This window comes from Pteropus medius, unplaced genomic scaffold, assembly GCF_902729225.1.
Source record: "Pteropus medius unplaced genomic scaffold, Ma_sr-lr_union100, whole genome shotgun sequence".
Taxonomy (NCBI): Eukaryota; Metazoa; Chordata; class Mammalia; order Chiroptera; family Pteropodidae; genus Pteropus; species Pteropus medius.
The window spans coordinates 4,324,584-4,351,659 of NW_024346062.1; the positions used below are offsets into that span (position 1 = coordinate 4,324,584).

At 31.1% G+C, this 27,076-nt stretch overlaps 1 protein-coding gene across 4 annotated transcripts in view; it reads left to right on the plus strand.

The window, feature by feature from the left end:
• The window catches only part of XRCC4 (X-ray repair cross complementing 4), a 217,539-nt gene that overhangs the window by 17,612 nt on the left and 172,851 nt on the right, over window positions 1-27,076 (plus strand). For 2 of the 4 annotated variants that reach the window (XM_039875002.1, XM_039875003.1), the window contains 2 exons: window positions 5,552-5,700; window positions 11,626-11,801. In XM_039875002.1, coding sequence (XP_039730936.1) covers window positions 5,562-5,700; window positions 11,626-11,801 — 315 coding nt within the window. In that variant the 5' untranslated portion in view covers window positions 5,552-5,561. Of the gene's footprint in view, window positions 1-5,551; window positions 5,701-7,877; window positions 8,003-11,625; window positions 11,802-27,076 lie in introns of those variants that run through there. The other 2 variants (XM_039875004.1, XM_039875005.1) reach the window with 2 other exon arrangements.

The following is a 27,076-nucleotide window of genomic DNA, read 5'->3' on the forward strand; positions in this document are numbered from 1 at the left end:
CATCCATAGTTTGCCTGAGGTTGGGAGGTTTCCCAGGGCATGGGACTTTAAGTGTTAAAAATAGGAAAATCTCAGCTGAACCTGGACGGGTGGTTACCTTTCTTTCATTTTCAAAGTTAATATAATGGAAAGAATCCTAACATGACTGGAAAGGTAACTAATAGTCCTGTAAATTCTTTACCCTTAAAATTTAGGAAATTCTAACTTGAAAACATTTTAGGAAAGCATTTGTTTTATAGAAGGTTAGCTCGATGTTTTTGTTTTAATTGACTTGGAAATTTAAAGGTAAATTGATTTTGTGGTCATTTTTCAAAAAAGAACCTTAGATAGATAACACCAACCAGGAACTTGATATACTATTAATAATGAAAATGCTAGGAATAAATTATTAATTAAAAAAGTTTGCAGTTAGGAATTCTGATAAGATACACATGAATAGTCCTTGCTTTTAAAAATTACTGAACAAATAAATAGTCTTTTTCTTTACAGTTAGTTTTTCTGAATTGTTGTATGATGTTTTCTTATCAAAAGTAAATAGCCCAGTGGATGTGGCTTAACTCTCCTTTTTATCTAGCAATTAGATATTATAGTCCTATCCTTGAATTTTTGTAATGTGATATAACTTTTAAAAAAATTATCACCACACTTTTGGTTTATGTTTACATTCTCTCTCTTTTTAAAATAAGGTCAAACAAAATAATGTGATCAGGAAGCTAATTACAGACTATTAACAGCACGTGCTACATGCTAATCTTTATTCTGAACTCACTTTAGGTATCAGCCTACTTTTCTCAACAAGGGGGCACTTAAGTTAATTGCTTCATTAGAAACATGCATTTAGCCCTTTCTGATCTGTAAGTACAACTCCTTGGCATAGCTGAGAAGTCTGAACACCTGCAGCCCAAGCAGCTTGAAAAGAAGCCACAACTTACTATAAAGGAAACTGAAAGAAGCTCAAGTTCAAAATGGTGTTATCAATGATACAGTGTTGTCACTAACTTGAGCTGACCTAAGAGAGTTGGCTTCTGCTCTGCTCCTTATCAGCATCCAAAAGGGCATACAAAATTCTTTGTAAACTAATTTAAAAAGTGTCTTGTTTATTCAGAGGCAACTGTGAATGGTATTTGTTCAGAGAGTAGATCACATCAATTGCATACCAGCCAACAACTTATTTCTCTTCTAAGAGAGAAGCCAAGTATCAAAGACACAAAGTACTAAAGATAAGCTTCTCAATTCTCAACTGTTCTGAGCCTCAATAAAGCTACTGATGTAAGAACTGGGGTGGGACCCAACTGTTTCCACCTGCAGGCTTGTCTTAGATCCTTGGCTATGGCTGGGAGAGGTGCTGATACCAGTCTGACCTGTAGTGCCCTTAGGAAACAAAACCAGGGCTTTCTTATGGCCCTAATCAATCAGTCCCTCTGAAGAAGATTCCACCCATTTCCTTCAAGTAGTCATGGGGCAAGAAAACTATGGCTATTTTCATTTACAGGGCTGGTGAAAGCAAAGAGGTTGTTGATTTGTTCTTACTGAATCTTAAAAGACATTCCAAATCATCCTTTTTTCTCTTTCTATGGTTGATTTTTAGATATTTTGTATTTGCTATTTAAAAAGAGAATAGCCTTAGTAAGTAAAAGAATTAAGTGCTTTCAAAAGTGCTTCAAATAGGAAATTAAAAGGAAATTAAGATTCAGTTGATAGAAAAAAACATTTCGGAGGTTACTTGAGGCACAAAATATTTATAGAAAATTGAGTTGTCACGTTTGGGCTATTTATATATTAAGTGCTTAAACATGGCTCACATGTAGCATCCATAGTTTAAATCTTCATTTACTAAAATAATAGAATCTTTAAAATAATGTAATTTCATTTTTGTGATGAGTTTCTAGAATTAATCAGAAAATTGGAAAATATTTGAAACATGAATAATTCAAAATTATTGTTAAAACTAATCTGATCCCTAAATATCTTTTTAACATTATTGAGGTTAATGCTTTTTATATAATTATGAAAGTAAGATGAGTTACTAACAGGCATCTGGAATATTGAATTTTAAGCTAATTTGTCTATAATTTAAAATTTGTGAATATTTAAAAAAATATTAAATATAAATTAATATTTGAGAAATAGTGGTGAAACCAACTGCTGTTTTAGAGTACTAATTCTAAGTGCTGTGTTTTCCTTTCACAAAGTTACATTAATTGCTAGCAATAACAATGGTTCATCAGGCCCATTTAATAATCTGTATGTATCTCTGTGTTTGTATATGAATTCTATAGAGATAAAACATGGCCTTTGTAAGTAGTTTCTATTACCCTCTTTCCCCCCAAAATTGTGGGTTTTGGACCCATTAGAATTATGTATTACCTAACTATGTGTCTTTTTCAATGATTGGCATAAAAAACAGTAACACATTTTCCAGTAATTTTTAAATTTAAGGATTACAGAGCATGTGAGAAGTTTACTGCATGTTAAGTGTATTTACTAATTGATCTAAAATAAATATTCACGAATGGATAAAGCATTTCAGAATTAACATATAGGCAAAGAAGTCCTCAATGTAGGAAAAAAATTTTGACTAAATGAAATATTTAAAAATAATTAAAAATTTTTAGTGATTTTAATGTAGTCAACCCTACAAATTTACACATTTTAAAAATGTTAACATTCTTAATAGATGTGACTCCAAGTATGGTTATTTTATAACTGTGTTTTACTGGGGAGAATAATAGTTTCCTGAGTAAACTTTAGATAGATATCGAATTGTGGCTAATTTATTAATTTGGAAGTATCTTACAACCCCTTAATTTTAGATATTTTTCTTTTTCATTATGGAAGTTCCTCTGCTTTCTTAAGCTGTAAGGTAGTACAGCTCTAGCATTCTACAACTAAGCATCCTTCCCACCCCCAAAAGATAGAGATCTGTAGTAAGTTAGCATTGTTTTGTGAAGAGTTGACAAAGTGAGTTGTTTTTATTTTCATACTCAATTGTTAATTGAGATTCATGCTGTGTAATTAAAGAGTAATTCTCTCTGGTTTTCTGTCTTTGCAGTCTGTGCTTTGTTCCTGATTTTGACTTTATAATGCTTTTTCTTTGCATATTTGTAATTTTTAGAGTATTTCTTTAGTTTTGTCTGTTAGCTTCTATAGCTTATACATCTCTTAGTGAAGTGTAAATGGTCAGAGGCTTCCAGTATTAGAAAAAATATAGTTATTTTGCTTTGCTCTAAACAGTATTTGTCATTTAAGTCTATTAAGTTTGAGGTCAATCTGGGCAAGATCCTAGAGTAAATTACCAGAAGAATGATTTTGGAATCCGTAGAAAAAGAACCTGTAATCATTAGAAATGAGAGTGGATCACTAAGAAAAAGTCTTAGTCTTTATTTCTGTTTTGTGAAAATAGTATTGCTAGGCTGGTAGAGTAGATCGCTTCTACAAAGGACTCTCCTAAATCTTTGTAACTTAAATGGAGATATCAGCAGTATACCCACTGATCGTTGTCTATGAGAGGCTTGTTTCTAATGGCAAGCCCCAGAAGTCTATGCTTGAGCTTGTCCTGCTAACATTTTACATAAGTGATTTTAATACTTGGAAGAGAGGTTTATCAAATTTTTAAATGGCAAGGTCAGGGAGAGGTTATAAATGTGTTGAATCACAATAACAGAATCACTATTTAATGTAACCTTGACAAACTATATATAAAATATAAAATTGCACCCCTGCAAAAACAAATTGAACCTCATATACATATTCAGTCACATGACTGATGAAGAAGGCAACACAATCGTGAATTTGGGAAAGAATAATCTTTAATAAATAGTACTGGCACAGTTACATATCTATGTGGAAAATAATATATCTTGACCCATACCTGACACAAGGTACAGAAATCAATTCCAGATGAACTGTAAATCTAAATCAGAGAGAAAATTATAAAGCTTTTAGATAAACATAGGAGAACATCTTAGTGACCAAAGAGTTCTTAAGCAGGACACAGAAAGTATAACCATATATAAATATTTTGATAAATTGTAACTTCATTAAAACTAAGAACTTTTCCTCTAAAGATACCATTATAAGAGTGAAAAGGTAACTTACAGAGTGGAAGAAGATATTCACAGTACATATATCCATAAAAGGATTTATATCCAAGATATAAAGAACAAATTAAAAAGAAACTAATCAATAAATATCAATAAGAAAAAGACAAGTGAATGAAAATATTGCCAAGATTGCACAGATACTTCAGGAAACAGTATATTCAAATGCTCAATAAATATATGAAAAGGACTCTATCAGTTCTCATCAGGGAAATATATTTAAAACCATGATGTAATACTACATAACTATCAAAATGGCTAAAATTAAAAAGATGGGAAATGTTTGCATGCATGTGGAACAAACTTTCATATATCAAGTGTAAATTGGTACAAACCTTTTAGAGAACTTTCAGCTGTATAGTACTAAAACCGAACATATGTTTATCCTCTGATATAGCAATAAAGGTATATACTCAGAGGTATATACCCAACAGAAATGCGTAGATATTTGCTAGATTGTTTATGGCAGCACTGTTTGTGATAGTCAAAACCTGGAATGTACTCAAGTGCCTATTAGTAGTAGAATAGATATATATATATTATATTGTATATGTAATGGAATACATATGTAATGCTGTACAACCATGAGTGTTATCCACAACTCTAAGAAACAGTATGGATGAATTTCTCAAATATAATGTTGAGCAAAAGAAGCCAGACACAAAATAAAACTTGTTGTGTGATTATATCTACATAAAAGCAAAAAAACTTAAACTCTAATCTCTGTTAGAAGTGAGGAGAGTGGTTATTTGGGGATATAGTGACTGGCAGGGAGTTATTGTGAGAATGAGTTTTTGGGTGGTAACTTTCTGCTTCATTGCTTACATAGATTTGCTCAGTGTTAAATTCATCAAATTGTATTTTTGACATGTTTACTTTTCTCTGTACATAATACATCAATACAGCATTTTAAAAATGAAAAAAATAGTTTATTGGCTCTAGGCTGTGATAGCTCCACATAATCACTGTTACAGGATGTTTCTGTCTCAGTGGACTGAGTCACTGAGTTTGGGAAATTCTTTCTTAGAGAAGGCATGACTGGATACTGCCTACCCTTGGATTCTGATACTTTCTTTTCTTAATCTTTGTGCTTACTTTCACTCTTTTTAAAATTTTATTTCATACAATTTTTCTCCAGATAGAGAAAGGAGCTCTTGAATCTTGTGGAAAATTACCCTTCATATCATTGGAGATAGTAATTTAATTCAGCTACATGACTTAGGCAGATCATTCACCATTTATGGGCCTCTGCTTTTCTCATTTGTAAAAGTTGTGAATCAGTATTAAGAAAAACTATGATTTACTGAGTTTGGTGGTTGGCTACTATAGTTTTTTTTTTTTTAAACTTATTTTCTTGATGCTTTGTATAGCTGAGATACCAATACAGCAAATATTACTATTTGATAGGCACAGTTTCTTAGAGAAATATTAATTTTTTTCTTCCATAATAGGTAACCAGAAATGGAAAGAAAAGTAAGCAGAATTCGTCTTGCTTCTGAACCTGACGTAATTCATTTTCTACAAGTTACTTGGGAGAAAACACTAGGATCTGGTTTTGTTATTACACTGACTGATTGTCAGTCAGCATGGACTGGGACAGGTAATATTAAAAGCAAAATTTCAATAATTGGCTCTTTTTCAGTTTTCAGTGATACTATAAATTAAAGTGTTTCTTTAGTAGATATGGGGTAAAATTAATGTGACTGTTTTTACTTGTTATTGCTATCTAATTTATATACAGATTTGTAATATTTACTGCTATTTTCTATAATTAGTAGAAGTATGGAGAAATATGCATGTGCCCCAGCAAAGTCTGGTTATTATTTGAGCCTTAGTACTTGGTCTTGGAGTTTTTAAATGGTCTCTTTATATAAAACATAAATACTATTTTAGGTGTATCTTTTTTCAAGACCCCAGGGAAATATTGGGAAGCAGGGGAAGGGATAGGCTGGGGTTTGTGTTGGCTTGTTGACTAGGTTAGTGGTACTTTTCTTTCTATTTCATATACTTATGTTAGAATTATTTTCCCATGAACATGTACCACATTTGTAACAAACAAAACAAAACAGAACTCATAGCCTAAAACTTTGTAATGCAAGGTTCAAACCTATACAGGAGACTTTGGCAATTATTTTATTAAATTTGATTATTTTTATCTTTGGTGATGATCTTTTTTAAAAAGGCTAATAGCCCTGAAATTTATGGAACATGGCAGGTATAAAGTCAAAGATCTAGAATTATGTTTTTCTTATGTAGCAAAGTTTTAATACCGTTCTAAAATATTTTATCAAAAGATTTAAAAAAACTATTTCTACATCTATGCAACAGTCATTTTTATAGTTGTAAATGATGTTTTAGGTAAAATAATTTTGTCATGTTAATTTACATACTATTTATGTCATGTATCAACTTTTGAAGAATTTCTCTAAAATTTGTTACTGTAATTATATCATCTAAATTCTATACATTGTTAAATTTTGTTTCTTGTTAAAAATTCTGTTGTACAACACAATCAGACTGAATTTATACTTGCAGAGTCTTTTTTTTTTTTTGTCTTTTATGGCAGGGCAAGAAATATTGATATAAGGATTATTGTGAAATAAATTTCAAGGGTAATATTTGTAGTACCTGTTATGGTATCTATTTAAACTATAAATTTCTATGTAAGATAAATCAGTTGTTGGTTGGTTATTGTAGTGCAGGAATGGAGAAAAATTCATCAAGTTCACTCTATGTGTGTCGGCGAAGGTATACCCAGGTGACAACAGCTCTCTCTGTTTTAGGGTGGAGGGGGTACACAGGGCTGAAGACCATGGCAGTAGGTTTATTCCACTCATCTTGGGGAGAAGAGCAGTGCCAACAGCACAGCCCAGGAGCTAGGTCCTACGTGAAATGGTTGCTTGTATGTAAGGAATATTATATTTATAACTTAGATATTTCTAATTGACAAATGGCTTATTCTGTAGAGGACCTTGAAGTGCTTTAAGAGCCTTAATTATCAAAGAAAATGATTCAATTCTAATCCAGGCAATAACCCTTATTCACTAAGGCAAAGAACAGTAGTTATATGTTAAAAATATATATTTTTTAATCATTAAGCTTTGGGAGAAAAAAAAGAATAATCTTATTAACACTTAAATCTTAATTTAACTAGAAATTTAAGTTAACTTTACATTATGGAACATTTTGTTTATGTGATACAAAATGTGCTGGCAGCTGTTCTTAATACTGTTAATAAGAATCTATTTGCACTAGACTAGGTCCATTGAGAGCAAGAAGCATCTGATTTGTCAACTGCTCTAAGTATTTCAACCACTACTTAGGACATACATGCTTAGTGGATATTCTTTGAAAGAAAGAATGAAAAGATACCTCAAGTATATAACACTGGTTAGAAAAAAAGAAAATGAACTGTTCATTTTTGGGTTAGCATTATTTTTAAATGAAAACTCCAGTTTCACATTTTTTGTTGGCATTGATCATAAATGCAGTATGTGCTGTCATTTATTTTCTAGCTAATGGAATTTAGTGTGATATCAAACTTCTGTATCCTTTGGTAGGTTGGCTTCCTGTACTGAACAAGCTTTCAAACGTGGTCATTTTATTTTCAAAGATATCTAATAAAGTTTTAAATCTCACATAGGTTTTATACTTTCATTATTTATTTCTATTTTCTTTAAATTTCAGGGGCAAAGTATGAAAACAAATAATATGACATTGTTTCCATGTTTAGTTAAGGTTTATTACATAAATATACTTTGGTTTGATACTTTACAGATAAACAATAACATGATTAAGAACATTGAAACAATTAAATAATTGAAACCTGAAAATGGATTTCCTTCTATACCTCATCCTGTTTTTTTTGTACAACTTTTTGATTGCTGCAACCTTCAATTTGGGTAATTTTTTTCTCTTTTCATTTGAGTGAAATTAAAAGGATGTGGGGTTGCTTTTAATCTCCCACACACTAAACTCAATGATTTCTTTCCATTAGCAATGTTTTATCTAATGAATGTTACAGGGTCTAATTATCTTGTGGTCTATCATCACTTCATCATTATAGGGGGTTATATCTTAGTGTTAAGTCACAAAGTGGGTTAATGATCAATGACTGCTATGACTTTTATAAGAATTACAGTTGACAGTAAGAAACTTTTATCACCTATCTCAGGAGTCGTTTAAATTTCATTGAAAAGTAAATTAAATTTTATTAATTTTTCTATTATAATTATATATATTTATATTTGTCCTAAACATTGGTATTTGGTAACTTACATGGGGATTATGTGACAAGGCTCAGTGGAAAAAGGATTTTTAATAAATGAAGTAGTAATGTGAGTCCATGATGCGATACCATCAAGAAAGTTAATGGGACGATAAGGCCATTTGCCTTTTGAGCTCCAACACGAACTTAAGATATGCAGTATATGTAAATATCCAAAGGAAAGAATCTTCTTTTCTTATTTACATTTTCGCCTACCCACAAATAATGTTAAAATGATGCTTACTTGGCTTTTCTCTGTCTGATTAAAATTTCTTATTTTGTGATCATGTTGGCCTGCTCACTATTTATAACATATTATGTGATTCAATTGTATCCTTGCTGAATTTATTATTACCATGGCTTTTACTCCTAGTCACTGAAGTTTCTGGAGCACTGAATGCTTACAGCTGTGCTTGTTCCAGTTGCTCTTAGCACAAAATCCAAAACTGGTGACCAAGTTGTTTTTCCAAGATTGAAGTTCTAAACAGAAAGTCAGAAATTCCCATTTGCTGTTTTTGGAAATGTTCAAGTGAAAAAAAAACCCCAAACAAAAAACTGATATTTTTTGAAAAAGAACTTTAAAGGGGAAATGTAAATACATAATCTTTCATGTTTTTTCTTCCCCGAGATGAAATATTCCGTAATAATAATCAACATGGCATTCACAGATAGAGTAACATAAGAGGATGTATAAGATGTCAGCACTTGAATCTAGGCATAAGGCTGGCATTTTTTTTCTCTCTTTTTAAATGTTGTACCCCTATTGCCTAGAGAAGTGCCTGGCACATAGTAGATGCTCATTAAGCATTTTAAAATAAATAAATTGAATCAACAAATTCTATTAAATATTTTCAGATAGGTATCTTTTAATTTTAATGACATTTAGATTACTTTTAACTAGATGTTTTATCAGTAACATCTATTTTTATTTTGTGTCATTAGTTTTTCTATAGCTGTATTAAAGATGGCTTCTACAAATTTACTTTCTATTTCTCTGTGAAATAATTGCTCTCATTTTTAACTCTTTAAGATTATCCAAACACAAAATGTGAAATTATTCCTCAGATAGGAAGCATTTGTTTTCTTATTTTTACATTTTTTCCAGATGAGCTAATGGAGTATTTGAAAGGTCAAGATATTTGATAGTGATGATTATCTTACATATGCATCTGCTTCAGAGAGAGAAAAAAAAAGTAAAAATATTTTAGAAGCTATAAAATCACATAAGAATATAAGATATTTTTATTCTTATCTGTTTTCAAAGGCTGTGTTGAGATTCCTTTCAATATCAGACTTATCAAAAATTGGTCATGAAATATAAATGGATACGTTCCAAGACTCTCTTCTTTATTGCCTGTCATGGGGCTTCCAGACACTTGATATCACACAGACTGAAGTTATGAAAAGCTGTGTTACAGTTTTAGGGATTCTTTAATCAAAATTTTATTGTTTTCCATAGTATTTTATACTAATGTGTTTTTTAATATCATGGAGGAAGTGATTTATCCAGTATCCCATATCTCGGCCTCACCTCAAAACGAAATAACCAGACAGAGACATAAATATGAATCCCAGCTTCACCACTTCCTGACTCCATGACCCTAGACCATTACTTGATCTCTCTGAGCCTCGATTTTCTCATTTGTTAAATGGAAATAATATCTATCAGTGTTATGAGGAATGAAATAGGTAAATATAACCTTTAAATAAAAAAGTATAGAACCAAATGGTTTTCTCTTTGTGATGGCCTGAGTCGACACAGGAAACCACCCAATCACACACATATTATAAACAAATGTAGATTAAATTTTCTAATTTGCAAAGCAAACAGACATATCACAACTTTTGAATGTAAGAAAGAGAAATTCCTATGTGCTATGTATGAAGAGATACCTGAAAACTAAAGTGGTTAACGGGAACTAAAACTTAATTATAGGTTCATGGAGTATCTGAACTACATATATATCTAAATGACAGTGGTGGTAATACCTGAGTGGAGTATGATAAGACTGCAGGCTTCTTAAGGAATTGGAACTGATCTCTTAATATAAAGAAAGGAATCTTGTTAATGAGATCATCTTTTCAAACAAGATGATTAGGGGCGCAACATAGAATCAGACCAGTCAGTAAGCACTGTAGGTGAATAAAAGTCCCAACAAAAATCAGAACCCTAAGCCTGGGTCATGTATGGGCAGGAGAATTAAATATGAATTCTTTGCCTCAAGCATAAAAACCAAGTTAAGAAATTAACTTTCAAAATTGATCTAGAACTGGTGAAATCTGTAGGGACTCCAAGAAAGACAAACCAGCAGCCTTCACTTAAGACCACCATTACTGCCCAGAGTTTTTGATGCTCTGACTGGAGACGAGCCATGCTGAAATATTACAAAGCGTGAAAAGCAGAAAAGCGGAATGAGAATGTGCCAAATGGAAATTAATACCATTTGGAATTTGAAATGGAATTAATACCCAGAAACCATGCAAAAAAAAAAAAAATCTGAAGGAGATTTTAAATATGTTTTAAAGCCTTCAAATATTTAAAAGGAAGGTGCAGCAAAAACAGGATATTATAATAAAGAGAATATCTAAAATCGAAAGTATGATTATTGAATAAATATCTCTTGGATGAGTGAAACATCAGTTTTAAATATACATACCTAGATGAGAGAACTGGAAGCCAGATCTGTAGTATAGTTTGTATACCACAGAGGAGACACTCGGTAAATACTTGTTTTCTTCCCTTTGCTTCTTCATCACTTCCCTTCATCTACGTTTTCTATTGTCAGCAAATAATGAGATGAGAAGACTGAAATCCACTTTTATTTTAACTTGACTCTGCCCATGTGAGTGAGAAATAGACTATAGACTATTCAATCTCTTTAATAATGAAGTAAGGAAGAAAGATGTAGTAAAATACTGAGCTTATTAATGATTATAGGAAGTAATTTATGACCTAAGAGCAGGTATATAAGATGGCAGTTTTTGTGGTCATTTACTGTGCATTTGTTTCATCTGAGAACAGACAAAGAAAGAATGCAAGGAGTCTAATACTTTTCAGATAAGGTTTGAGACTAAATGGGTTTCTCAAAAATTGCTAGTTCAGTTAAAAGGTATAATTTGTATGGTGGGGGGTTTGATCTTAATTTTTGTTTAAATTTTTGTTATATAAGTGATAAATGAACAACAAGTAAACAAATATGTTTATATGTTTAGAAATTTATATTTTATTTCAAAACTCTTTATTAATGTTTCCCGTAGTTTGTGAATCCATGATTTTACAAGAAGCTGATGACATGGCAATGGAAAAAGAGAAATATGTTGATGAACTGAGAAAAGCATTAGTTACAAGAGCAGGACCAGCTGATGCATACAAGTTTAATTTTTCTAAAGAGTCTTGTCATTTCTCCTTTGAGAAAAACCTGAAAGATGTTTCAGTAAGTAAAACTTTCTAAAATGTGATAAAATGTCAGAGCACTTATTAAGAATTATTTAAGTAACTAGCTTATCTTTCCCAGAATACCTCACAAATCAAAGTTTGAAAAGTACTTCGTTTCCAAGTTGGAAAAATGCTTCAAAGTTACAGTAAATGCTTTGTATTTATTAATTATGAAAACTAATTACTGGAAAATATATTTAGTTTTTATTGCTTTTTAAATACGTGTGTTAGAGATAATTATATGAATGAGCAGTTCTGAAAAGTGAGGTCAGAAGTTTAAAGCATTGAGATAAAGTCTATTGAAATAAGTGGGGAAATATTGATTTTAAGAAAGAAGATATGTTCACCTTCGGGCACTTAATAATTATGACATTTTCTACTTATTAGAGAAAGTAGATTTTGAAATTATAAAATGATATAAGTAGATGTAGTAGAACTTACAACTAGGAATTAAGGTGTTTTATTTTTATTTTTGAACTTAGAAATATTAAAATAGAAAAATAATTCAATCCAAGCTTTCCAAAGCTTGTATGCTTTACAGACGAGCATATCTGTTTCTTGTCCTGCTTAATTTCTGTACCAATTCAGATCAAGATGGATATATTTATCAAAAGTATTATATTTACTGTTTGTATATTTTACCCAAGTTTATAGGATAGAGATTATTTGTTTTTGGTCAGTGGTTTATCAATCAGATATGAGCTCTATAGTAGAAGAAAGGGAGAACCATCTTTATTACATTAATTTAGAGGCAGGTATTGACAATTTGTGATACAACTAAGTTGAGTTTAAAAACTTCTTTAAAAAAACCTCTTTAATTCAGAATGAGTAAATTTCATCAGAGAAACATTTGAAACAACAGTGGAATATATTATGTAGAGAATAATAATACAGAGAGACTGGCTTCAGTAATTATTTCTATATAGAAAAAATATATTTTTCTAATTAGCTGCCAGTATATGTAAGTTTCAATAAGCTGAGTCCTTAAAATGATAATCTAAAATAAGTAAAAAGTTTTGAATTGACAACTGAATTTTTGTTATTTATCACAAAATGTTCTTTCCTGTGGTCCAAGCTACCATTTGATTACTACAGTAATGCTGACCATTTCTTCTAACATTTCGAAGTGATCATTGTCAAATTGAGAGTAATGCCATTCCTATTCAACATTCCCATTCAATTTGCATGTAACAACTAACATTTCATGCAGCCAGTTTCTCATTTTTATCTGTTTTGTGTATACTGAAGCATAACAAATTCCAAGTTTAGAAGGTATCTTTTGGAAACCTGAAATGCTTTTGGTATCTTTGACATGAAGTGGGATTTGGTACATTGGGCATGGATGGAGTACTTGCCATGCTTGGCCATACATCTGGTTTTGCTACTTCTGTATAGAAAGAACTTCAGGTCCTCCTAACTCATGCCTGCCTTTTATAATTGGCTTGGCACATATCAGCATCAAAAACTGTGACAATAATCCGGAAAGGTATTTTGCTCACCACTTTGAAACTAATCAACTTTATCAGCGCCAAAGACTCGAACCACTACCTTTTCAAGAGATTTTCTTAATGGCAACTGAATAAGAGATTTCAAGTAATTCAGAAGTGTGTTGGTTTCCTAAGGGATATGTCTTAAAGCACTGAATTACAGTTTAGATAGCTGCCTCCTTATTTATTCATTTATTAATTTACTTATGAGAAAAAGGAAGGCTACTCTCAGAACAGTTTGACAAGGAGTTTATTCATGGGTTGGCTTACTTTAGAGATATTTTTGGATATTTGAATGGTATCAAACTTTCAGTTTGCAATGCTGTGGTAAGCCTTTGGATACAGATGAAAATTAGAAGTCTATTTGCCAAAATGCTATGAGAATCTTTTAGTGCTTCATGATGTGCTTCTGCAAATTGACTTTCAGGGTGACATTATCTTGTAAATTCATCTGCTGGAAAAATATGCAGACAATTGGAAATATGGCTGAATACTTTCTAAGGCTAATTGTGCTTGGATGACCTAAAAGTTTAAATGGAGTTTATAATCCCTTTTTTTTTCTTAATGACACAGACATTTGATTATTGCCTCAAAATGACCCTCCTACACTGAGAAGAAAAGAATGAATGTAGATTCAACTTAAAAAGTTGTAATGAATTCTGTTGTTTGTTGACATAAGGTCACTCTTCCATGGCAAAGTATATTCTATGAGTTCTAAGTATATTTGCTACCAGATTTGTAACTCTGTGAGTCAGTTTTTAGGTATTTGTTGCCGTAATTCAAGAAGTTTCATGTGTCTAATTCTGTGTTGGCGATCACTGCACAATTTGAACATTTCGAATATTCAAGTCATACATGACATTTGAAATTTATACTTGTATCGGATTTTCTTTTTTCTATTTTTTGAAAGAGAGTAGTTGATTTTTATATTTAAAAACTGATTTTTGGGGAACAGTTATCTTTTTTATCAAAGAATTGTCAATTTCCAAAGCAATGAAATATTTTAAATATAATGTGTATGTTGAAGTTTACATTTTGTGAGGGGAGTAGGTCTATAATCTTCATGAGATTGCTTTTGATCTCATAACACCTAAAATTTCATTTGTGCTCTAATTGGCTTTTCTTTATTGATAATATAGATGTTTTTATTTCAGTTTAATTCCCACTGGAACAAATATTGAATGACCTGCTAGACACTAACTCTTTCTTTATATGGTGCAAACCTTTGTGGCCCTTCCCGCCAATCACCTGAGTTCTTCAGTTGGCAGTAGATTGTACTGGATGAAAGCATATTCTAGCGCCAGCATTTGAAACTCATTATCTGTACTGTATAAGTACTCTCATCCACTTGAGATTATTCATGTACTTTATGTCATTGTTTTCCCTCTACTTTTCACAATTCATACTGATTTTACATTAGTATATCTTTGTCATGAAAATAGTACATCTTAATTAATAATGTGTTCCTTTTTTTGTTTTCTTAGCTTACTCTGTTATTTCAAGAAAAAAATAATTTTGAGCTACAAAAAAAAATAATCATTTTTTATAAGCAAAACCTTGGAGTTATCATTTAGCTTGCTCACAACTCTGTTTTCTCATCTATAAAGTTCTAAAGCGATTTCTTAGATTCATTTTAGGTCATCTAATATAATATAGTTTCATATTTCTAAAAATAGCCCTAATGAAGGGAAGCCATGAGGTTTGAAGGAAAATTAAACATAATAAATAAACACACACAAACACATACACACATGTGTGTGAACTGGCTACGAGTATCTACTAGAATTATGGTAAAATCTATTTATATTTCCTTTTCCTTTGTCTCCTCTGCCCCCACCATCAGATATTGGCTTGAGATACAGTTTAGGCTGAAAATTAATGACTTAAATAGCGTTTAAGGTTTGTTTTTCTCTGATATAAAAATCCAAATAGGCAATCTTATATTAATATAATATCTTTATGATGTTGGAGGCTCAGCTTCTTTAATCACATTGCTTTGCCATTTTTAACAGGTAGTTTTTACTTCATGGTCCAGATGGCTGTTCTAGCTCCACATATGTTCACCTTCCCAGCACCAGGATTGAGTTAAAATTGCGTGCATTACTATTATTCACATCCCACTGTCCAGAACTAAGTCACATGGCTTTACCTAGCTGCAAGGGAATCTGTGAAATGTGAGTTTTAGCTGTCCTATACCCAGAAATTTCCATCACTCTGTAAAAAGTGGAAGGTGGATATTGAAGGACAACTAGCAGTCTCTGCATGTTAACATTCAGGGAGGAATGAAAAATCATTCAGAAGGGTTCATTTTTATTGTTGTAAGGGTATTTCCTTAGTATTTTTATTACAAATATATGTTTCAGTCATATTTTTGTTTAAAAAAAATGTTAGAACATATAGTAAGGTACAAGCTAATCTGTCTCTCACTACATGTTGTAAGTTTTTAAGTGGAAAATGCATTCATGTTCAAATAGCCTCCCTACATTTATTTAACTTACATTTCTCAGATATGTAAAAATGAGGCAAAATAAGTTAGCCAAAAGCAGCCAAAGTTGTTTTTAAAAACAGCGGTGCAAATTCTATATTATTGCCATGTGTCCCTGTGGTTTCGGGGACTTTAAATTCAAATGGCTATTTCCAGAAGAAATATCAGAATTGGAGCATTTATTATGGTTCTCTGCCAAATATTTCATCAAAAATAGTAATGACTTTCAGGTTTGTGGGAGTATGGGTTGCAAATATGTTGTTTGAATGCCTGAAAAAGAAATTATAGTATTATTTCTATGATAAAAGTATTTGTATACATCTGCCATTTTTATATTAAACACTTTATAATTTACTGACTTTTTTGGAATGTGAAAACTAAATCAATAATGTAAGTGGTGCAGAAATCTTGCTCAAAGTATGTATTTTCTAGTTAAACCATAGAAGAGACTCTAGAATTATTACTGAAGAAATTTTTAATTTTTAATTATTTTTCTTTGTCTTTGAGAACTCATTTTTTCTTACTTTGTATTGCTCTGCTTTGATTTCAAATGGTTTTTTTTTCTTTTATAAGAAAATCTCAAAGTCGTTATATTTTATTTTTTTCAGTTACTCTAGGTTCTGAAAGAAACAAAGGAAAGAAACAAAGTAAAAACAAAAGTAGATGGTAAAAATTATGCTGTAAAAGGAATTTTGGGTGTTAATAATATTAATATTTGCCTGCTATTTTTCAGTTAATTTCCTTTAACATCTGCTTGCACTTCATCATGTGGACTTGGTATTATCACTGTTCATATGTGAAGAAACATGCTGAAAGCATAAGTGAGTTCCTAAGTAAAGCAGAGGTAGTAACTTAGGTAGGGTGGAATCCAGGCCTCTGTCTTATGAATCCAAAATCAGTTTTTTTAAAAAATTATTTTTGTTTAGGTGTAATGTACATAGAATAAAATGTACCTATGTTAAACGTACGATTATCATCACTGCAGGTAGTTCATGTATGTCTCTTTGCAGTCATTTTCCAATTACCTCCTTTTTCTCTCCAACCCTGCCCACGGTCCAGGCCTCAGACAACCACCGAACTGTTTTCTGTCACTATAGATTAGCTTTACCTGTTCTAGAGTTTCGTATCAATGGAACCATATAGTATTTACTGTTACACGTGACTTTATATAGTATAATGTTTTTGAAATTCATCATTATGTTTTGTATATCAGCAGTTCATTCCTTTCGATTGCTGAGTAATATTCCATTGTATGGATATACTACATTCACTTTTTGAGGGAGATATGGGTCGTTCCCCGTTGTAGGATACTGTGAATAAAGCAGCTATATGTACATTCATGTATACACCTTTTAGTGCATATTTTTTTAAACAGCTTTATTTAATTCTTTATATATTCTACATCCGAGTTCCTTAACAAATATATAATTTTTCTTATTCCTGTTTGTGAGAAAAGAGGAGAAATTCTTAATTTTGAGGCAATTTTTTTTTCTTTTAAGGACCGTGCTTTTGGTGTAATATGCAATAAATTTTTTCTTAACCTAAATTCACAGAGATTTTCTCCTAAGCTTTCTATAGTGCTTTGTGGTTCACATGGAACTTAGCAACTTTTTTCTTTTTAATCTTTTTGAACTACTTGACCCATTTCTCCCACTCTCCTCTGCCTTTTCTTCACCTCTGACAATCACCCATCTGTTCTCTGTATCTATGAGCTTGATTTTTATTTGTTTGTTTTTTTGTTTTTTAGATTTTTACATATAAGAGAGATCATAGTATATGACTTTCTCTGACTTATTTTGGTTATCATAATGCCTTCGAGGTCCATCTATATTGGTGCAAATGTTAAGATTTCCTTCTTTTTTTTTATGGCTGAATAGTATTCCATTATTATATCAAATTTCTTTATCCATTCATTCATCAGTGGATACTTAGGTTGTTTCCATATCTTGACTATTGTAAATAATGCTGCAGTGGATATGAGGATATATATATCTTTTTGAGTTAGTATTTGTTTTCATCAGATAAATACTGAAAAGTGGCATAAATGGATCATATAGTAGATTTATTTTTTAATTTTTTGAGGAATCTCCATATTGTTTTTTACAGTGGCTGCACCAATTTATGTTCCCATCAACAGTGCACAAGGGTTCTTTTTTCTCCACAGTTTTGCCAACACGTTATTTCTTATCTTTTTGGTAATAACCGTTCTAATATGTACGAGATGATATTGTGGTTTTGGTTTACATTTCCCTGATGATTAATGATGTTGAGCATCTCTTCTTGTACCTGTTGGCCCTCTTTTGTCTTCTTTGGAAAACTGTCTATTCAGATTTTCTGCCCCTTTTTTAATTGGATTGTTTATGTTTTTGCTACTGAGCTGTACAAGTTCTGGATATATTTTGAGTATTAACTCGTTGTCAGATATATGATTTGCAAATATTTTCTCCCCTTTAGTAGATTGCCTCTTTATTTTGTTGATGGTTTCCTTTGCTGTGCAGAAGCTTTATTTTATTTTTTATTTATTTATTTTTAAATCCAATCTGGCTATGTGTGTCTTTAATTAGGATGTTTAGGCCATTTACATTTTTTGTGCTTATTGATAATGATGGTTTTAATATCTATTTCTGTTTGGTTCATCTTTATTTCATTTTCTTATTTCTTTTATTCTGCCTTTTTTTTTCTTTTTACACTATTTGAATTTATTTTTTATTTTTTAAGTGCCAGTTTATTTTTTTTCATACTATATATACATGATTTTTTTTTTAACATTTTATTTTTTTTATTTTCCCCCTTCCCCTTCTCCCCTCCCTTCTGGTAACCACTAGTCCATTGTCCATGTCCATGAGTCTCTGTTTGTTTGTCTTGTTCATTTGTTGCTTTTAGGTTTATATCTCACATATAAGTGATATCATGTTATTTTCAACTTTTTCTGTCTGGCTGATTTCGCTGAGTATGATTATTTCGAGGTTCATCCATGTTGTTGCACATGGCAGTATTTCATCTCTTCCTATGACTGAGTAATATTCCACTGTATATATGTACCACAGCTTCTTTAGCCAGTCATCTATCTCAGGATACTTCAGTTGCTTCTATGTCCTGGCCACTGTGAATAATGCTGCTATGAACATCGGTGTGCATATATCTTTTCGAATATGAGTTTTCAAGTCTTTGGGGTAAATACCCAGTAGAGGGATTGCTGGATCACATGGTAGGTCAATTCTTAGTTTTTTGAGGAACCTACATACCGCTTTCCATAGTGGCTGTACCAATTCGCAGTCCCACCAGCAGTGTATGAGGGTTCCTTTTTCTCTGCATCCTCTCCAACATTTGTTATTACATGTCCTGTTGATTATAGCCATTCTAACAGGTGTGAGATGGCATCTCATTGTGGTTTTGATTTGCATTTTCCTAATAGCTGGCGATGTTGAGCATCTTTTCATATGTTTGTTGCTCATTTGTATATCCTCTAGGGCGAAATGTCTGTTCAGGTCCTCTGCCCATTTTTTGATTGAATTGTTTGTTTTTTGTTGTTATTGAGTTGTATGAGTTCTTTGTATATTTTGGATATTAGGCCCTTATCGGAAGTGTTGCTTGCAAATATATTTTCCTATTCGGATGGTTGTCTCTTTACCTTGTTGACGATTTCTTTTGCTGAGCAGAAGCTTTTTAGTTTGATATAGTCCCATTTATTTATTTTTGCTTTTACTTCCTTTGCCTTTGAGGTCAAATTCATAAAATTCTCTTTAAGCCCAAGGTTCTTGAGTTTGGTTCCTATATTTTCTTCTATGCATTTTATTGATTCAGGTCTTATATTCATGTCCTTAATCCATTTTGAGTTGTTTTGATGTGTAGTGATAGACAACAGTCTAGTTTCATTCTCTTGTAGGTGACTTTCCAGTTTTACCAGCACCACTTATTGAAGAGACTTTCCTTTCTCCAATGCATATTTTTGGCATTTTTGTTGAAAATTATTTGCCCATATAAATATGGGTTTATTTCTGGACTCTCGATTCTGTTCCACTGGTTCGTGTGTCTATTTTTCTGCCAATACCATGCCGGTTTTGATTACTGTCACTTTGTAGTATAATTTGAAGTCAGGCAGAATGATGCCTCCAGCCTTGTTCTTTTTTCTCAGGATAGCTTTGGCAATTTAGGATATTTTGTGCTTCCATAGAAATCTGATGATTTTTTGTTCTATTTCTTTAAAAAATGCCGATGGGATTTTGATGGAAATTGCATTAAATCTGTATAATGCTTCAGGTAACATGGTCATTTTAACTATATTGATTCTTCCAATCCAAGAACACAGACTATCTTTCCATTTCTTTGTGTCTTCTTTGATTTCTTTTAATAGGGTCTTATAGTTTTCATTATATAGGTATTTCACATGTTTTGTTAAATTTATTCCTAGGTATTTTATTCTTTTTGTTGCAATTGCAAAAGGAATTATTTTTTCCACTTCTTTTTCTGACACTTTGTTATTAGAGTATAGAAATGCTATTTATTTTTGAATGTTGATTTTGTATCCAGAGACTACTGTATTTGCTTATTGTTTCTAGTAGTGTTCTTGTGGAGTGTTTAGGGTTTTCTATATAGAGAGTCATGTCATCCACAAATAGTGACAGTTTGAGTTCTTTGTTTCCTATTTGGATGCCTTTTATATCTTTCTTTTGCCTGATTGCACTTGCTAGGACCTCCAAAGTTAAATTGAATAAGAGTGGCGATAGTGGACAGCCTTGCCTTGTTCCTGATCTTAGAGGGAAGGTTTTTAGTTTTTCACCATTAAGTATAATGTTGGCTAAGGGCTTGTCATATATGACCTTTATTATGTTAAGGTACTTTCCCTCTATACCGATTTTATTAAGTATTTTGATCATAAATGGGTGCTGCATCTTGTTGAAGGCTTTTTCTGCATCTATTGATATGATCATATGATTCTTATTTAATTTGTTCATGAGTTGTATCACATTAATCGATTTGCATATGTTGAACCATCCCTGTGTCCCTGGGATGAAGCTCACTTGATCTGGTGTATAATCTTTTTAATATGTTGCTGTATTCAGTTCACTAGTATCTTATTTAGGATGTTTGTATCTGTGTTCATGAGAGATAATGGTCTGTAGTTTTCTTTTTTTGTGTTATCTTTACCAGGTTTTGGTATCAAGGTAAAGATAACACAAAAAAAGATAAAGATAAAGGTAAAGATAACTCATAAAATGAATTGTGAAGTATTGCCTCCTCTTCCATGTTTTGGAAGAGTTTGAGGAGAACGGGTGTTAAATCTTTGAATGTTTGGTAGAATTCACTGGTGAAGCCATCTGGTCCTGGACTTTTACTTTTTGGTAGGTTTTTGATGATTGTTTCAATTTCCATACTGCTGATCATTCTATTTAGATTTTCTTTTCAACTAATTTTTTTTTTTATGATTCTATTTCATCTCTGGTTATGCTATTTTAGTGTATGCTTTAGGATTTAGCGTGCAGCTTTGCCTTATCATAGTCTACCTTGAAATAATATATTACTTCACAGATAATTTAAGAATCTTATAATGTATTTCCATTTCTCCTTCCCTGGGCTTTATGCTATTGTGGTCAAACATTTTACTTCTACAGATATGTTAAAATGCCGCAACAAATAACATATTGTTTAATTTTGTTTTTAGCAGCCAGTTAACTTTTTAAATTTATTTTGAAATAATTTTAGACTCACAAAAAGTTTGAAAAATAGTCATAGAGTACCAGTGTATCCTTCACTCAGCTTCCTCAGCATTAACTGTACATAGCCATAATGCATTATTAAAGGCAGGAAATTGACATCGGTATATTATTAACTAAACTACAGACCGTACACAGATTTTATCAATTTTTACAAGCACTATAGAATTTTTTTTTTGATTGTTGCTGTGTTTTGTTTTTTGTGTTTATAGTTTAATGAATTTTCTACATGAGTGAATTCATGTAGAACTGTTCTATCACCTTAAAGAAAACCCTTCATTCCCTTGTGCTACACTTTTATAGTCAAACCTTCTCTATGTAACCCCAGTAACCTCTTATCTGTTCTTCATCACCATGGTTTGGTCATTTCAACAATATTATATAAATGGAATTGTACAGTATGTAATTTTTTGAGACTGGCTTTTTTTCCCCTCTGAGTATGATGTCCTTGAAATACTTCCAAATTGTATATATCTCAAATTTTTATTGATTTTATTTACTTTTATTTATTGCTGAGTAGTTCATTGTATAGATGTAACACTGTTTATCCATTTACTGATTGACGAATATTTGGGTTGTTTCCACATTTTGGCTATTACAAATCTGCTTTGAACATACATGTACAGATTTCTGTGTGAAAATAAAATTTCATTTCTCTAGTGCAGAGGTTTGAAAATTATAGCCTTTAGCTTGGCTTCCTATTTTGGTAAATAAAGCTTTACTACAGCATAAGCATGCTAATTTGTTTAGATAGTCTGTGGCTGCTTTTGTGCTATGGCACCAAACTTGAATAGTTGTAACAGAACTTTATGGTGTTTAATGAGTTAAGTATTTACTTTTGATTCTTTTAGAAAGAATTTGACGACCTCTGCTCTAGGATAAATATCTAAGATTGTCAATGCTGGGTTGTATGGTAAGGGTGTACTTAACTTTATTAAGAAATTGCTAAACCGTTTTCCAAGTAGGTGTACAATTTTAAATTCCTACCTGAAATACATGAAAATCCACATTCCATCAGCACTTGATATTGTTAGTACTTTTAATTTTAGCTATTCTAATAGTATGCTCTGGTATCTTAGCGTGGCTTTAGTTTATATTTCCTTAGTGGCTGAGGATGTTGAATATATTTTCATGTGCTTAATTGCCATCTATATATCCGTCTTGGTGAAGGTCTATTAAATTTTATTACTTATTTACTTATTTTTAGATTGTTTTCCTTTTTTAGATGTGTGATTTTTAGATGTCTTCTAGTCTGTTACAGGTGTATTCTTTTTATTAACAGAGGTTTTGTAGAGGAAAAGTTTTATTTTTGATGAAGTCCAATTTGTGGATTTTTTTCTTTATGGATTAAGCTTTTGGTGATATGTCTAAGGACTCTTCACCCAACTCTAGGTCATGAAGATTTTCAATGATTAAAAAAATTCATGTTTTACATTTAGATCTATAGTCTATTTTGAGTTAATTTTTTTGTGTAAGGTATGAAATATGAAGAAAAAAAAATTCTTGGGTAAGAATGTCCACTTGCACTAATCATTAGTTGAAAGACTCTGTTGAACTGCTTTTGCACCTTTATTAAAAATTCTTGGCTGTATCTGTGTGGGTCTGTTTATGGACACTATATTCTGTTTCATGGATCTTTGTGTTTATTCCTCCACCAACACCACTCTGTACTATTCTCTGACCTTACTAAATTCCCATATTGGTTCCATGTTTTTTTTTTTCCTTTAGATTTCTCGATATCTTTTATGTAGACAATAATATTATCTGTAAATAGATACAGTTATAACTCAGAATTGTTACGTTTTAAAGTGATTTAAATATTTTTAAAAAGTTTTTTATATTTACCTATAAAGTTACCTCTTCTAGATCAATTCATTCCTTTGTATAGATCCAGATTTCCATGTAAGAATATTTACTTTCTGTCAGTAAGTCTTTGTTTAATATTTCTTTTCATGTAGGTCTCTTTATAGTGCATCCTGTTAAGTTTTGTGTATCTGCAAAAGTATTTTATGTTCCTTTTTAAAAGATATTTCTACTGGATATAAAATTCTAAGTTGACAGTTTTTTCTTTCAGTACTTTAAACATTTTGCTCTACTGTCTTCTGGCTGGTCAGCTGTCATTCTTATTGTTCCTATCTAAGTAATGTGCCTTTTTCCTCCAGCTGCTTCTAAGAGTTTTCTCTTTATCACTGCCTTTAAGCAATTTGATTATGAAGTACCTTGGTGTAGTTTTCTTTCTTTATTGATCTGTTAGTTTATATTCTTAGTCAGTTTTAGCAAAATTTTGGTCATTATTCAAATAGTTTTTCTATTTTCCTTCCTTCTTGTTTGGAGACTCCAATTACATATGTTATGTTCCTTGAATTTGTCCCCAAGTTCACCGATCCTCTTTTCTTTTTTCTCATTTTTTATTTTGAATAGTTTCTATTACTCTTTCTTTATATTCACTAATTGTTTCTTCTGCTATGTGAAATATGCTCTTAATTTTATTCCAAGTATTTTTCATCTTAGACATTGTGGTTTTCATTTAAGTTTGACTTGCATATTTTTAATATCTTAAATTCTCTTATCTTTCATAAGTTTTTACCATGTTCAATCTTTTATATTCTCAAATATATGGAATAGAATTATAATATCTTTTAATAACCTTATCTTCTAATTCTGTAATTTGTTTATTTTGGGGTAAGCTTTGGTAAAGACTTTTGCTCACTAAGTGTTCTATTTTCCCTTTTCCTTGCATGCCTATTAATTTTTGATTGGAGGCCAACATTGTAAATCTTATTTAGTGCTGTATATTTTTGTATTTCTGTAAACCTGTGATTTGTTCTGAGACACAGATGAGTTCCTTGTAAACAATGCACTCCTTAAGGTCTTGCTTTTAAAGCATTTTTAAAAGAGGACCAGAATATTTATTGTGGGTCTAATTTTATACCACTATAGAGGTAAAATACTTTTAAGTCCCTTTCCTGATCCTCATTGTTTCTACACAGGGTAGTAAATTGAAGGATTTAGTGATTATGTTTGGCATTTTAGCTTTGTCTATCAATTACAATATCTTTTTTAGCTTTTTTCTTTAATTTTTTTATTTTTTATTTTTCAATTATAGTTGATATAAAATATATTAGTTTCAAGTGTATAACATAGTGATTACACATTTCTATAGCTTTTTAAGTTAGATTGTATATTATGATTATCTTTCTCTTAGATTTGTTGCTTATTTTGCCCTTGTAGAAGCTTAAAATATGAGATGATTTTTCTCCCTTAGGAAAGATAGCATAGTCTTCTAGATATTATTGCTTTATTCCATGCACCTAAGACATTGAGGTTCAGGTAGAAAATTGTCAGGGAACCTGAGTCAAAAGTTGTGATAATCGTCATTATTTAGTTACTATTTTGGAATTTGGGTTTTCTCTTGATTTTCCTGACCAGCTTTAATTAAAAGTAAACCATTACTCATTAAGTTATCATCATTTAAAATTAAATTTCTTAAATATAAAGTGATTCTAGGCCTTTGAAATTTTCACTTCAGAATTTAAAATTTTCAAAATATCTTGTCACATACATTTTTAATACTGTTTTAAATTATTGCATAGAAAAAATTTAAAATTAGTCATACTTTGACAAATAGATTTTCTGAAGCTATAAGTTTAATTAAATTCTTCAGTTAATTATTTTCTTAAATAAGCATTTTTTTAAAAGTTTCTAAAAACAGCCTGTTTATCATGAAATTCATCCAAGAATTAGATTTTAATTTAGTATTACTATCCTAAAGTTATAAGTAAATAACCAATTGAGAAAATCAGTAGAGTCCAAATTCAAATGGTGGTGGTGATAATGATAATGATGGTAATGATGCCACATACTTCTCTGTTAGTAAGAAAAATTGTGTGAAATAATGGCTAATTAAATTGATATTAAAACTCAGTACTTTTTAAATGAATGTAAAACAGAAATCTTCACTTTTTATAAATAAATCACAACTAATATAATAATAAGGCCACGTAGGATATTTCATTGGGTAAATTTGGAAATGATGTAATGTAATATAGCTGTGTACATCTCCTCAAAACCAAACCGAACCTGAATTTAGGAAGTTTGCAGAGGGAGAATACTATTCAAATGACGTTAAAACTCTTATATACTTTTGAATGGCTATACTTTAAAATATCACTATTTAGACAGTTTATAGCCACAAGAATCCTGATGCAAACTCTGGACTTGTTATTCTGGTAGTGATGAACATGTAACCTGACTACTTGATTTGAATCTCAGCCTGGTAACATACTAGGTGTGAGATTATGGGCAGCTTATTCAATTGTTTTGTTCTCAGCTTTTCTTTTATAATTTAGAAAAAATGCTAATACTTGAATCATAGGATTGTTTATAGAATTTAATTAATTAATGTGTAGGAGTGTGTGTATATTTTTCTAGGACAGCCCTTATAATAGGCACTTTATAAGCATTTGTTGTTATTATTTACTTGAGCGTCTCTTCCATTGTACACTAAAATCTCGGAGGACAGTGACCATGTCTTAAGTGAATGTGAAATTCCATCAAATTCAGATATTTTGTAGATGGTTTTTTTTGAGAGAAAATGTAGTATTGTAAAAAGAACTTAAAATCTTAACTTGAGTCTTGAGTGTATTTCTAATTAAATGATTTCAGCAAATCATTTATCTTTATTTTATAATGAAAAAGACTTAGTTCAATAGGCTAATGATGCTAACTCACAGGTTTTTATGATTGTGGGCACTGAGATGTGTATGCAAATGCTTTGTTAACCGAATTGATAATACTACAAGACCTGTCCAAAGAGGCCATTGGGTTGATGCCTTGCATTCAGAAGGTCTCAAGAATGTACTTCTGATGTTCTCTGTAAATGGCTTTTTACATATGGTCATAGCAGACATTTTTTATAGCGGTTTAAAATGTATTCCATTACAAGTGCTACTGTTTGAAGTACACTATGAGTATCATCAATTTAAATATGTCAATATAATTTTTATAACCTTGTTTTGACTTTTATTATATCTGTAGGCTGAAAAATTGGTAATGGCTTAGATCTCCTTTGACCTCAAAGAAGCCTTGTTAAACAAGTTTGTTATTATTATGCTGTATACTTTATCAAATATAAGTTTACTGGTAGATCCAGAGCGTCCTGTTTTCTTTGTTGTATTTTCTAGTAAAATAACATACAGTGATTAAAATCGGCCACATAGTAAATAATTTTTATTCAAAACCAGATTCATTCAAACAAAAGAATTTTTTAAAAAGATACACCATTTTAATTATTAAAGACTAATGCTTTATTTGTGCAACTCCTGGAGAGAATGTGATATTTCTGACTACAAATGATCTAGAATAGTAGGGATATGCCTGTAGTGACTATAACCTTAATGGTGGGTTATAATGACAATTTCCTGATTTATTTTGATTCTTGATCATTTATATCTTTTGCTAGCTATCTTTTTTGGCACTTTAATTTTAAGCTTATACAAATGTGACAAAAATAGTAGAGAATTCCTGTATTTCCATTTTACATAATCATGGTACAATTATTAAAATTAGGAAATTAATATTGATACAG